At 37.4% G+C, this 15,114-nt stretch overlaps 1 protein-coding gene across 3 annotated transcripts; it reads right to left on the bottom strand.

Annotated features, from left to right (window-relative positions):
* Window positions 1–1,349: 1,349 nt before the first annotated feature.
* Window positions 1,350–13,444, bottom strand: LOC113079020 (neuropathy target esterase-like). 3 transcript variants are annotated; one of them, XM_026251197.1, is made up of 12 exons: window positions 13,205–13,444; window positions 12,998–13,116; window positions 11,906–12,062; window positions 11,670–11,786; window positions 11,405–11,474; window positions 8,802–8,918; window positions 3,666–3,814; window positions 3,338–3,490; window positions 3,068–3,184; window positions 2,651–2,738; window positions 2,334–2,482; window positions 1,350–2,250 (listed from the first exon to the last, which is right to left on the bottom strand). In XM_026251197.1, the coding sequence occupies exons 1-12, from the start codon at window positions 13,427–13,429 to the stop codon at window positions 2,170–2,172; spliced, it is 1,542 nt and encodes a 513-aa protein (XP_026106982.1). In that variant the 5' UTR covers window positions 13,430–13,444; the 3' UTR covers window positions 1,350–2,169. The 3 variants fall into 3 exon arrangements, with proteins under 3 accessions (XP_026106982.1, XP_026106981.1, XP_026106983.1); XM_026251196.1 differs by lacking the exon at window positions 8,802–8,918 and adding an exon at window positions 5,518–5,634 and having other exon boundaries at window positions 1,351–2,250; XM_026251198.1 differs by lacking the exon at window positions 8,802–8,918 and adding an exon at window positions 5,518–5,634 and having other exon boundaries at window positions 1,351–2,250; window positions 2,334–2,479.
* Between the last annotated feature and the right edge of the window lie 1,670 nt (window positions 13,445–15,114).

Raw genomic sequence — 15,114 nt, 5'->3', positions numbered from 1 at the left:
CATTCTTTCGCTCTCTACCCCAATCATTTTCTCGCTCAATAGTGCAATAATTTTCTTGCACACTTTGCAATCATTTTCTCACTTAATAGCACAATCATTTTCTCACTTACTATCACACAATCACTACCTTACTCTACTGCTCTCACTTCCTTGTTCTCTACCCTGCTCACTTCCTCACACTCCTTATTGCTCTTGCTCTCTACCACATCTACTTCCTGACTCTATTCCATCCACTTCCTCACTCACACCTATGACCCACATCCTTCCCTATAGCTCTCACTTCCTCACTCTTTACCGCAATCATTTTCTCGCTCATTACCGCAATCACTCCCCCTATTTCTGCCGCATTCACTTCCTAACTCTCTGCTGCTCTCACTTCTTCATTCTCTACCACTCTTCACTTCCTCACAATCCTTAACACTCTCGCTCTCTAACATATCCACTTTCTCTTAATATCAAACCCAATTCCTCACTCATACCCATGATCCACTTCCTTCCTACAACTCTCACTGCCTTGCTCTCTACCTTACTACTACTAAACATTATTTTGGCATCCAATTTTTTTAGTCCCACTGAGATCTTTCCTATTATACTTTATCCCACATTTGACCACCTATATAGCTTTCCACTCTGTTGACCCTCTTTAAAATAATATTAGGGGCTCTATCTTGCACCCAGCGCAACTGACTTTGTACACCGACGCATGTGTCATTCCTATTTTGCACCCGCGCAAAGCGCGCTTTTCCCTCCACAGAAGCACGTCGCTAAACTAGTGAATGAACTTGCGCTCCCAGGGCGGTTCAGCGCAAAAAAGGAGGCGTGTTCCGGCGCAAACAATCCCTGGTGCTATTTTGCTGTTCCATTAAACAATTGCGCCACTGACCAGAAAAAACCTAGTCTAAAGTCAGTGGCGCGTTGCGCGTTGTTCATTATGCTATTTTAAGGGCACATGCTTGACCATAATGTATAGCGTGCACAACGCGCATACACTTTGCTCATGTAATCTACACAGATGCAACAGTTATTTTTGCAAATCATAAATTGTTACACTAAAAAAAATATTAACACATGAGATGACGGAAATCATTGTGGTGTATTTTGGGTGGGTTTCTCCCATCCCCATACAACACAACTTCTCTGTCTTTCACTGCTCTTACAAGAACATCAGTCTCCTCGGCTGTGAACCGCTCCTGGCGTGCACCTGGTAAATACGCCATAATAATAGCAATCCATAATGGAACTTGCGCACCTGCTTTTAAAGGGAATGTTGGATGACGCTCTGATTGTTTTTTTTACACGTTACGCCCAAACCACACCTATGAATAATGAAGCTACTTCAGACCAACCCATTTTAGATTTGCGCCGGGCGCAAGAGCCATTTATCCCGCCGGGAAAATAGCAACAGCGCCGAGACGCGCCCACAAAGTTACTTGTGCTTCGCGCTTTGACACTTGCGTTTCAGATCGTTAAAATAGGGCCCTAGATATCAGGAACAGTGTTTCTAAAAATCTGCAGTGATTTTTTCCTAATAAGGAGCAAGCATTGCAACCTTACATCAAATCACAATCTAACCATTACATCACTTCCTCTTGAAGTCTTTCTAAACCTATACAGTCTTTTCTCAATGCATCTTGGGAAGCCATTTTCAGTCTAGAAGGCATCTTATGAGAGGAGTTGCCAATGCATGTTTAGGTTGTGGCCGTACACACACACACACACACACACACATTTTCACAAAAAATAAAATAAAAAATAAGATCACAAACCAGACACACCACACACCATCTCTACTGAACTGGTATCGTCTGGAAACAGACAGGAAAACCAGAACTGAAGGATAGTGGTAAACTGGCCGCTACTGTAGACATATTTTCCCATGAAACACCCAAAACATCTCAAAAGGAGTTGTTCCTCTGCCTTGGTGGGTCCCTGTAGTCTTTGGACCCTGTTTTTGTAAAGTCTTGAGCAAAAAAAGAAAAGTCACAGTTTTGGTGACAAGTCGTGGGTAATGTAGTGTTAACAGGGTCTTAATCACAATATCTTTGGTGACTTTCCAACAATCTTATTAATTCAGAAGTCTTTTCTTCTGTATTTGTCTTTATACTCATGAGTCCATGATGGGACTCTGCTTCTCTTTCCAGTGCCCTTTGACCCTGCATTACTCCCTTTTCAGCAATCTGACACTCCAGAGAAGTCCAAGTTGGGGTCCCTGGTGATGTTCTTCCTCTGACGGACGGTCTTCTCTTCATCCTACAAAAATTATTTCGTTTTTTTAAATCACCTGATTTTAATTTCACTCAACTTCACTTAAAAGTGTGTGTGTGTACACTTACTGATGTGAAGATCCCATTTGGTCCCCATTCTCCAGGAGACTGGTCCTCAGGGTCTTCGGTCTCCTCCTCTTCCTCTTCCTCACCCTCCTCCTCTCTCACTGTGTCCATCCCGTCCTCCTCATACTCCGTCGCATAGTCAGACTCCTCTGCTAGACACATAAACATCAGTTAAGCACAAGAACATGATATAATACCAACTCTGCTGGCCGATGTTGTAATTTGAAATACCTTGTTAATTCTGTCATAAATTTTCAATTCAAATAAATACACTGGGATAAATTAGCAAAGAAGAATTTTTAGTCTTTTGAGTAACTGACCATCAGCTGCTAAGTAGCTCTGCACCGGCTCAATCCTGGACACAATCTCAGCTAGATCAGTGAAGTCTGCACTAGGACACGTGCACGACTGAAACGGATAGCAAGAAAACACAATCACTACAGAACGAAATTAACAGACGATTGAAATTTAATACGCAATTTAATGAAGAAAAAAAAAATAAGACTCGAAATTCATTAATCAAAAAATGTAGGGGTAAAATTTTGTTTTGAAATAAAGAATAATGCTTTTATTCAGTAAGGATGCATTAAATTGATCAAAAGTGACAGTAAAAGACATTTATATTTCAATATTTCAATTACTGTTTTTTTGTGAGCTTTCTATTTATCAAAGGATTCTAATACTCATCGTCAAAAGGGAGATAGAATAGTGGCGTTTTAATGAGATATTAAACTCACATCAGTCTTCTTGCTGTCATTGTAGTCCGCTGAGCGATGGTCTTTCAGCAGATTTTCTATAATGTCCCCACGAGCCCACTCAGTAAACAATAGTTTACCATATTGATAACCCACATCCTTAGAGAAAACAGAACAACTTTGAGAGGTCATTTACCATCAGGAAGAATTGCTTTATGTACACTATAATAAATACTATACTGCTTTTCATTTTATAGTATCAGAACTACATAGATTAATGTGTCAACTGCAGATGTGGGCTTTTAATCTCACATAGATTTCATCAAATTTCCCAAAGTCCATGGTCTTAAAGCGGTCGATGGGTGGCCGAATGTACTCGCAGTATGCGCTCTTCTTGACAAGTTCCAGCTGTCGTACACAAGATACATAGGCCAAACGGGACTGGATTTCAGCCATGTCAGGCACCTGAGAGATACAGGATGTTTTTAAACCATTATTGCACAACTAGCACAATCAATTTCATAGACTGTACAAGTCCAAAATGTCTCCTGAAGATTTTAATTCCATTAGAGCGTCTCAAATTGAAACGGCAGCATTGGCTCCACAAGAAGTGCTCTAATATCCCACAACATTGACTCACCTTCACTTTCTCTGCCCACGGGTTGATACGTTTCCATAGCAGCCACCAGCCAGAAAGACTGTCACCGTAGTTACAGAGATCAGTCTCATCCTGGCTACCCACATCGATGGCGATGACTGTTTTTGTGCCCATATTACGAGCTATGTCCGCTGCAGGGCGTTAACAGTGCCAGTTGAACGCAAACAAACGCACACGTACACAAAGACAGACATCCACAAGGCAGCAGGAAGAATCAAAGTATCGTTAATATTTCAGACTAAACTCTCCAATTAATAACTGATCACCAATCAACGCTGTTTAACCAAATCCCTCACTTGGAAAGCTGCCATTTTCATCAGTAATAGAATCAAATAAACATCAACTTTTAAAAGCAAGAATGAACATTTTACGATTTTTAAAACATTTGCTGAGAATTGTGTTAAAACAGCCTTGCAGGTGATCAGTAATAAAGGATGGAAAAAGACAGTGATATTCAAGGATGACGAGACAAGACGCAATTAAAACCTAACAATCTAGGCTTAAAAATGTATGCATTACGATAAAAAAAGAAAGAAAATGAAACGGAGTCAAGAACTATTTTAACCTCCAATCTGCTTTACATGCAATAACCAGAGCTGGGTAGTAATCCTGATTATGTAATCAGATTCCAAAAAATGAGTAATTGTAATTATATAAAATTACATTTAGAAATACTTGCAATGTATTGATATGTAATTTGTGAGGCTTTTGTCTTTCAAACACATTAAAATTGTTTTTTATTTCTTATTTATATGTAATGCAGTCATCCCTAATCCTTTTTGTCATCTGAAACTCTTGACCTAAATGGTAACACTTTAGTTTAAGGACCAATTCTTACTATGAACTAGTTGCTTATTAGCATGCCTATTATTAACATATTGGCTGTTTATTAGTGCTTAAAAAGCACATATTCTGCATTACCTATAACGTTACTAACTACAATTTTTGTCATGTGATTTGAAATCAGTAACAGACTACAATTTGTCAGTAATCTACCCAGCTCTAGTGGCAATAACACAGATGACTCAATGCATAATTGTGTCTAAAGCAGTGCAAACTGCTTGATGAACTAATTAATTAAATTATATTAAACCGAATTATAACACACAATGTGACGTCAAATGCAAAATCTTGTCTTTTTCCCCAAAATTAAGATGTTCCCAGTTGAAATGCAACATCTGAACCATATATTTCTGCCCAATATATGTTGCACTGCAAACTGAGTGACATTATGCTATTGCTGTCTGGTGATTTGTTTTTTTGGTTGATTTTCTTATTATATTTTGGAAACTAGTCCATTTACAATTTGACTACATTAAATCACACTTTCCTATATTGTAAAGAAGAGATACAACATATTTATAGCCACAATTTAATACTTATCGTATACACCAGACAGCAGCTTGCAGAGATTTACAGTCTGATAAAATGTCATGTTTTAAGAAGCTGGTTATGACAAGATGTCAAACAACTGGGCATCTTTGTCCACACCACCCAATCCCTGCAGAACTTTATCCATTTGTCTCTGAACAAATCATAAACTGATCTAATAGACACCAGAAACGAGTGAACGTTTGAAATTCATTTAAAATCTGCTGGAACACTCTCCGAGATACCAAATTGACTAACTAATATTAAAATAGACACACATTCTGAGTTCAAATGGATAAAGCGAAACCACTCATTCTACCCTCAAAATGATGAAGAAAATCACAGAATACTTACTCAGAGCAATGTAGCTCCTTAAAACAAAAAATTAAGTGATTGACCAAACCAGATTGTGTTTGGGCCCCAGCGGCCCTCTCTCTGAGGAGTTGCTCTGGGCCGTACTTGCCTGGCAGGTTGTTGATGTATCCTCCATCCATGAGCAGGTTTCCATCTTTAGGGTCGCAGAGGGGTGGCAGGTACCCGGAAAGGGTCATGCTCGCCCTGACATAGCGCCACAGGGAGCCTACCACACCGGGAGGGGACAATAACCTCTTAATAACCTCTAAAGTATGTCAGTGTAACGCCTCAGCAGCGTTTGGAGGTGACCCTGAACTCACAATTTTGGTTAGCAGCGCACAGACCAGCAGGGACATACAGTGACTGTCACCCCAAGGACGGTGTGCCGTGATTTAGTTTGGCCTACCTCATTCAGTGAACCTGACCTTGACAGAGGTCGAGTAAACACCCATGAGGTAAGGCTGACCTATCTTCCAACCCTGTCTCACTGGCCTTTTGTTTTTGTTTTTTCAATATAAAAAAGTTACAAATTAGCATGGATCCCTTTTCTGTTATGCAAAAGATACAAATTGTGCTAATATTCTTACAGTTCATTTACTTAAATGCATCATTATTAATATAATCAGTAATGATCTATTTTTCAGGCAGAGAGGAGACAGAGTTGAAAAACAGTGAACATATTGGGCACTGCCAGCCTGTCCTGGCCTGCAGTACTCCTCTCGAACAGCAGGTGTCAGGAGAGGCGTGACAGTGGCATGGGTTGGAAGGAGAGAGAAAAATCAAGAGAGGCAGGTGCATTCAGCATGTGGCACTCTTAAAGGGATAGTTCACCCAAAAATTCATTCTGTCATTATAGAGTGCTGCAAGTATGGTGCATTAGTGTCGGCTGGAACCCCAAAATGAAGCAGCATTTTGTCCCTGAAGACAAAGGGATTTATAGGTAACACTTTAGAATAAGTTAACTACTTTCGTTAACATGAACTAAGCAAGAACAATCCTTCTACAGCATTTATCAATCTTAGTTAAATGTTATTTTCAACATTTACTAATGCATTACTTAAAGCAAAAGTTGTTATTGTTAACATTAATTAATGCAGTGTGAACTAACAATGAATAACTTTATTTTTATTAACTAACATTAACAAAGATGAATAAATACAGTAATTAATGTATTGTTCATTGTTTGTTCATGTTAATTAATACATTTACTAATATTAACTAATGCAACCTTATTCTAAAGTGTTTATATCGGTTTATATAAATATATATATACGTTTTTGGTTAAATGTCTGAAATAAGGACTAAAGTTAACACAAGCTCAATATATTTTATGTTTTATTCTACAACATAAAATACATTAGTAATACCATCTTCTCTGTTGGGAAAAGTTACTATTAAAAGTAACGCATAACAATATTACATTACTCCACAAAAATGTAACCAAGTAAAGTTACTTAGTTGCTTTTTATGTAAAGTAATGCATTATGTGACTTTTGAATTTCTTAATGACAAAAGGTGTATTTTCAGCAACTGTAAAAGCTCTTTTACACCAAAAGTGAAATGAATGAGCCTCAGGCTGAAGGAATCACCTCTGCACTGATTTCTGTCGACACAGGGACAGAGGAGCAGTCGGTGAATAAAATCGGAAAACAAACTAGTATTGCTTATTTGAATAAGTAACAGATATTTTCTTGTACATTTTAAATTAATGCGTTACTTTACTAGTTACTTGATAACAGTAATCTGATTACTTAACTCACACTACCTGCAATGCATTATGTTATAAATTCTAAATTCTAAAATCCTGTTTCATGTTGTTGTTGTTGTTGACTGATCAGCGGTGATGCCAATTTGTGGGCTGGCCTTTAAAAAAATGTCACCACTGCAACACTCTGTTTACTTATCCTCATGTTTATTAAAGTGGATAATAAAAGATTTTTAATTTTGGGGTGAGTTACTGATTAAAGCAAAAAATGGTGCCATAAAGAGAACTGTGAGCCTGTTGAAAAGTTTGTGTCATTCTTAATGAGCTATCCTATGTTGCTGACCGTGCTGTAGGATCCAGAACAACACCTCCCAGTGACCCTTATCCTTATAAATATTGCATACAGGTAGAATAATGGCCTACAATAGATAAACATGCAACAGCATGCACACAGACTGTATGATGTGCTTGTGACAGCCAAGCTCAAGGTAGATAGGAAGAGTGCATGTGATGTAAACATGATAGAAGAGCGTGGGAAATATACATCAGCCTGACAAGCATCAAGCATCAGCAGCCTTCATTTACTTTATCGAAACCGAAAGTCACATCACGGCATCAGTGATTGTCGTAGCTTCATGCAAATCAACATATGCAATGGTTTGCTAGAGCTACTGACACTAGACTGCTAAACAATATTCACCAACCATACTGGCACAAATATTTTATTTAAAAAATAATCTTATTAAATGGCAACAGCAAAAAATCAATGCCTTATTTTCCAGAAGCCTACTGTTGATTAATCAAATTTAAAATACTAAATGAAACATCATGTTACAAAGCTCAAAGTTACTACCATAACCATTACATATACTGCAGATGTAATAATGCACATAATGTAATGTATATGCACACATTTGTAACCATACATCAGCTAAATTCTATACTAATGCACAAGGAAAGGTAAACTGAGGATTGGATGATTTGAAATCAATGGACTGGACTCTATGCGTGCATAAAATGTCCTTTACAAAAGAGCCAAACAGGGAAGAATGGGTGCGAATAGAAAAACTGTATGTAAATTGTGCACCTAGTGGCCCTGTGGGTAAATGGCTGAATCTGGAAAACATGACTTGAGTCATTAGCCACCCTAAAAAATAAATTATATTTTGCTAAAAGAAAATGCAATAAGAAAATGTTCTCACTCATGGCAGTTAAGCATGAAAAACAATTCTATACATAAAACATTATCTACATCTGGATACAGTAATGAGAAAATGGGGAATAATTGTGCTTAAATGCCATAAACCTTCTAGGTTTTATTTTATTTATGCAAAATCTAATTTCTTTTTTTTGGGGGGAGGGGGTTGTTGGGGGTAAAACATAATTTATGGACATAATTTTGTTGTTGTTTTTTAACAGATTCAGCTAAATGTAATGTTTATCGTGGTTTTGAAAGCACAGTCTCCCTCCTCTATTCTTCCTCTCATTGAATGATATCCTGGGCTCCTTCCAAGCCATGGGTTCCCAATGTAAGCAGGGGGTTAATTAGTTTTAAACAGGACAAGAGACAATAGAAAGCAAAGGGTAACTGAGTGGTTGGTTGTCGCAGGGATACTGGTGTAGCAGGTTTTTATGAACCTCCTTTAGGCTTCTAGAAGGCTTTGGTGTAAAGGGGGCAGAATCCTGACCTGGGACATTGTTAACATAGCAACCATCCACGAGGAGGTGGCCGTCCTTGGGGTCGCAGAGAGGAGGCAGATAAGGGGTATAGGAGGCACTGGCTCTAACATAGCGCCAAACACAGCCTGGCAAAATGAAGATGGAAAGTAAATCAAAACTGGACAAGACATGGAGAGAGACAGAGCAGGGAACGACAGTAAACAACAGGAAACAGATGAGTGAGAATGAGACGGGGACCCAAAACCGCAGTATCAAGGACATCATGCCGAGATCTGCCTATGCTAATAAGACGGCATTATTCCATTCAGTATAAGCAAGAAAAACAAAACATGATTGTAGTTGCTCTCATTTCTAAATGTCAAATACCATCAACACTTCTAACAGCGTTTTTACCTGGCCAAAGAGGGAATGAATGCTGAATATATGAATCTAAACAGCATTTATTAGAGATGACAGTCTATGCCGTGCCAAAATGGACAAATAAATATATTAGGAAAAGAGGCAAGGAGAGGTGCAAGGGCCAAAGAGGGTGAGATTGAGAGATCTGCAGGCCGTTAAGTGTTATAGCAAACAATAATGACAAGAGCACGAGCAGGTTGAACACAGCATCTTCTCAGACAAAGCTACAACTGTGTGATTTTTGCTTCTTGTGGGGAAAAAATATGTATTTTACTATGAAATTTCAATAAGTTAAGATTTTTTTTTCATGCATGAAAATCACAGATTAAAATATAATAATAGGAGTTAAAGGTGCTGTAGGGAACTTTTGTAAAAAAAAATATTATTTACATATTTTTTAAACCTGTAATTATGTCCTGACAGTAGAATATGAGACAGATAATCTGTGAAAAAATCAAGCTCCTCTGGCTCCTCCCAGTGTCCTATTGCCATTTGCAGAAACTCCATCGTTCCCGGTAAAAAATAACCAATCAGAGCTGCGGTCCGTAACTTTGTTTGTGTTCAAAATGCAGAAAAATGAACATAATCAGAGAGTGCACCATGAATCCATTTTCCAAACCGTGTTTTTAGCTTGTCCTGAATCACTAGGGTGCACCTATAATAAGTGTTTATATTCAGACTATTTTAGATTGCTTCGGGGGTACCGCGGCGGAGTAACCCAGTACCTTTGTGATTCTTCATAGACATAAACAGAGAGAAGTAGTTCCGGCTACGATGTTCTTCCGCAAGACGCAAGCAGTTCTGTTTATTAACCGCTAGAGAGTCAAAAGTTCCCTACCGCAGCTTTAAATATTATTCAAAATAATATCAACAAGATCACATGACAGCAAATAAATTTTGAATGTTACATATATATATATATATATATATATATATATATATATATATATATATATATATATATATATATATATATATATATTTAAAAACGCTTTCAAACTTATTTTGTTTAAAGAATAAAAAATAAAAATGTTTCTTGGGTACTTGGGTAACTCATTAGCACAACCTGACCAACATCCACAGCTGAGTGAAGGTGTACTGTAAGTTGCAGTAAAGACTTTGGACCTGTTATGTCTTATTTGTGCAGTCAGTGTGAGAATAAGCAATGCTGCAACAGCAGAATGAAGACGAAACAGCATTAAGAGCGCAGGGGGAGGAGCAAATGGTTGATGCATTCTGGATCCTACAGACACCACTAAGAGGGGTTTACCTTCTACCACAACTAATAATGTATACTTGACATGATGGGAATTTAGAATATATATAAAGAAAATAGTGAGATAAAGATTACGAAAAGGACGACAGCGAATGAGAGGTAAGCCTTTTCTATGACACAAAAAGCAGGTTAGGGACAGAGGGTAGGACAGAAGGAAGACAGAAACTTTGACAAAAAGGGGAGATAAACAGTAGGAAAGAAAACAGAGACCAACTTTGTCCTTGCAGTTAGTGAGACATGCAAATTCAATTCCATAATCCATCTGGGCATACACAGGTGAACACAAGACCATTACAAGGCCCCCAAATACAGTAATTTTCAGCATTAAACTGTAGACAGTGTTTTTACCTTTTAACGTGATCATTAATTAATTTAGCCAGTGTGAATGAACTTATTTGAATCAGGAAACAGATATACATTCAACTGAATGTGGGGACCAAACCCAGAATTCATGGATGCATGATATACCACTGGTCAAATCCCAAAATGTATTCATGCATATGACAAACAGTTAAAAAAAAATCATAATTTCAGTAATATCTCAATTTCAATGCGAGTTAACAGGCATTTTAACATAGGGCATTTTCTAGACCTCTCTCAGAAGCCATCAGTTATTTCATTATATTAAGCAAATTGCACAACCCACATGCAACATTAGCTTGTCTTTCTCGATCATTACAAATTGAGAAAGTACATAACGTCCCAAATATCTATCATTTAAGAAACAAGGTTAATTTTAATAGCATTCAAATGATAAAAGCAGTTAACTTTTTTTGTTGTTGTTATTTTTATATCAGTGACATTAACAGTGACATTTACCAAAATTATTTAATTATTAATAACTCCTAAAATATGTATATTCCAGAAGTCAAATGCCCCTAACATGAAACCTTGAGGAACCCCATATTAAGAGGTCAACGTTCGATCATCACTCACCATCTTTATGAACACGCATAGAAGAAGCTGTGATGTCTGTGGTCACGTTAAAGTATGGCAGCCACAAGTCCTAAAAATAAATCCAAGAAAAACACAAAATGTTGTCATACATATGATAATCATCCTTCCTAATTACGTTAGCTATTATGAAAATTGAAAAGCAGTAATATAGATCTACTAAAACTGATAAAATGCATCTTTCAGGAGCGCTAGGTGAGATTTCTGAAATAAGTGCTCCCCCAAAATAGTTTTGGTGACTTCTTACCTCGATTTGTTTGTCCTCAAAGACTTTAGAGATGCTGGTGTTGAAGGCAGAGCCAGAAAACATGGATGTGATTGGATAAGTAAGATCCAGAACTGTTTTGAATACAGAGTTCATTGCCTGAAGGCAACAGATATAGGAAATTACATTTCAGTGATTAATAACTGAACATCTTCTATCTTATCTGATTGCTCAAAGCAAGGTTAAAAGGTGTCAGTTAACAGATAGAGTCACATTACCTTGGACCACTCTCTTGCCCTCTGCTTGACCCTAACAGCACTTCTCTCCTCTGCATACAGCGCACCAATGAATGAGCCAATGGAAGTTCCTCCCACTATGTCGATGGGAATTCCTGCTTCCTCCATGGCTTTGATTACACCAACATGAGAGCAGCCCCTGCAAGATTGAACATCATATTGGCCATTTACAAAGACCAGGATTATTATTTTTAACTAGAACTTAAAAAAAAAATATAATAATAATAATAATACAAAACAAATTTTGCCTTAGCAACTTACTGAAGTAAGTTAAAAAACACTAAAATTACTAACTGGATAAATAAAATCTAAATCTGAACTAAAACTAAAATGAATAAAAATACTTTAAATCTAAAGAGTAACATTAAAAACAAACAGTAGTAATATACCGTATTTTTTGGACTATAAGACGCACCTGAATATAAGTCGCATCAGTCCAAAAATATGTCATGATGAGGAAAAAAACATATATAAGTCGCACTGGACTATAAGTCGCATTTATTTAGAACCAAGAACCAAGAGAAAACATTACCGTCTACAGCCGCGAGAGGGCGCTCTATGTCTTCAGTGTAGACTACAGGAGCACTGAGCAACATAGAGCGCCCTCTCGTGGCTGGAGAAGGTAATGTTTTCTCTTGGTTAATTTCTCTTGGTACATGTCAATTTATTTTGATAAATAAGTCGCACCTGACTATAAGTCGCAGGACCAGCCAAACTATGAAAAAAGTGTGACTTATAGTCCGGAAAATACGGTATATATAATTACAAAAGCGCACTAAAACACACAAAAAAATAAAAGCAAAAAAATAAAAAATACAGATTATAAATAAGACTAAAATACAGACACAACTGAAAATAAGTGAATTGCAAAAAAAAAATGTGTGATTTTAAACTGTAGTTAAACAAAAGCCACTTTCCAAGGCTTTAAATCTGGCAAAACACCAAGGTTAGCAAAAACCATTCAATTTGTTATGCACAATCCTGCAGGAAAGGAGACTAAGGTAGAACTGCAGATCATATCATCTCCCAATAATAAGACCATCTCTGGTATTATGACTGCTTGAAGTGACTAACCTGGCTCCGCCTCCGCCCAGCACTAGGGCTATGCTGTTTCCTGTGAGTACTCGAGCCAGCCGTGAGAAATCACTGTGTGTGTCTGCAGTCTTCTCGAAAACCTTTTCATATACCTCTCGCTGTTTAAGGCAACAACCACATCCTTTATCAAACACAAGGGTTATTAACAATCTTTGTTCTTTAAATCAACAGAGAGCTACATGTTACCAGTTTGGAGGGGCTTCTTCGTGAGAAAATTCTACGAGGGCACTTCAGGTGAAGGTGTCCAGAACACCAGCTTCGCATGTTCAGCCATTCAACGGTTCTCGACGGACCTGGCCCGTCCTCACGATGCAGCAGAACTAACTGCTTCAGGGCCCGTACTGCTGTGTTCTCCAGCATCTGCTCCAACTGAGAAGGTAAGAACATGAATTCTGATTGGATCAGCTCCATCTGAAGTTAGGGGTGTGAATCTTTGGATAGACCGTGAATTGATTCAAGAATGAGAAGTTCTTGATTTATGGAAATTCGCGCAAATTCTCTCATCATATACAACAAAGTGCATATGTATGTGCGATGTAAGTGTAAGAGATTTCTTCATCATACAGTGTAGATTCACTGATTTTTAATGGGAGTGTTTTTAAAAGTGCATAAACTCACACTAGACTGAGCTTGAGATGATGTTCTTTGGTAATGAAATGTTCTTTGCTCGTTTACTGTAGCTGCTTTTTGAATAACAGAGGAATTGTAAACATTATAATAAGTAACTTATGTTTTTGTTCTTTTGTTATTATGTCATATTAAAAACATTAGGCTGCTTTTAACCTTACGCTGGCTGGAGATGGTTCTCTATCCCACATTGAAACTAAGTGAATAAATAATTAAATAAATTAGCACCAAAAATATCATGTATCGGTGATCTCACAGGCTTATGATAGGATAAATTGAGCATATCGCCCAACACTAATCTGATTCACAATGAGATTCGTTTTAACTCCATTCAACTTAATGATCTGCTTCTGTATTTTTTTAAGTGCATTCATGGGATTAAGTACATACAGTACTTCTAATGCGTCTCAGGTGCAAAAATAAACTATTTAAGATCCTTATTGCACCAAGTAAATTCTTTAAATTAGGGTGACCATACGGGCCATTTTTACAGGACGCGTCCTTGCCAGGAGTTCTGTATTGCCTAATTGTTTGCATTGCGCAGAGGTGCGTTTCCCAAAAGCATCATTAGCTAACTATGGTCATTAGTTCCAATGAACTATTGGTAACGACGGAACATACGGCCATAGTTGTTTTTGGGAAACGCACCCCAAACTGATCATTTTATGACATTCACGAGAGCTATAGAGAGCAGGGGCCCGTTCTTCGTACGTCGCTTATTACATCCGAGATCAAATGACACATCCAAGATGATATCATCGTGCTAATCATGATCTGGCTAATTGGGTTCTTCGAACCCACCTGTTGTGTATGATTAGTATCGCTGGATTGAGTTATCTGAGATAACTGCGCGTTCATGTGTTGGCTTAAAAGGGGATGTGTATCGATACTCGAAACCATGATCAGCAGTGGCAGCGATTGGCTGGTGGCAAGACGGCAATGTCATGACCTCATATAATTTTAAATCGACACCTGACGAAAACTTGACAAATTTTCTGGACTTTTATAAGGAAACAGCCAAGCAAACAAACTACATAAATGTTATAATAGATACATGAGACAGATAATAGATACATGTTTTTATTTTATTAGAATTTTTTTCATGATTCCCAATATTTCGATTCGCAATTTATAATAGTTGTGCAGTCTTTACATTTTTATTTCAATGAAGAAATTATCCATTCATTTCATTTTATATTTGGACAGATTTTTTATGTGACAGCATTAATGAAAGTTTCTTAAGGGTCAATATCATGTTATCTGCATCTCCTGCGCTCCATCAAGCCACTCTTATAATAGCAGTCATCACTCAAAATAATGCACGACTCTATTATCTGTATAGCATGTGTGTAAGACTCTAATATAATTATGAAGTAATAATTTTATGACAAATAAATATTTCAGTGAGTAAAACCGGCTGTATCTAGGTTGTTATGGACTACACAGCATTTTTATATATTTTTAAATAT

The sequence above is a fragment of the Carassius auratus genome, unplaced genomic scaffold (genome assembly GCF_003368295.1).
Source record: "Carassius auratus strain Wakin unplaced genomic scaffold, ASM336829v1 scaf_tig00026974, whole genome shotgun sequence".
NCBI classification, from domain to species: Eukaryota; Metazoa; Chordata; class Actinopteri; order Cypriniformes; family Cyprinidae; genus Carassius; species Carassius auratus.
The sequence above is the reverse complement of the archived record's forward strand: the minus strand, read 5'-3'. Positions and strand labels throughout refer to the sequence as shown.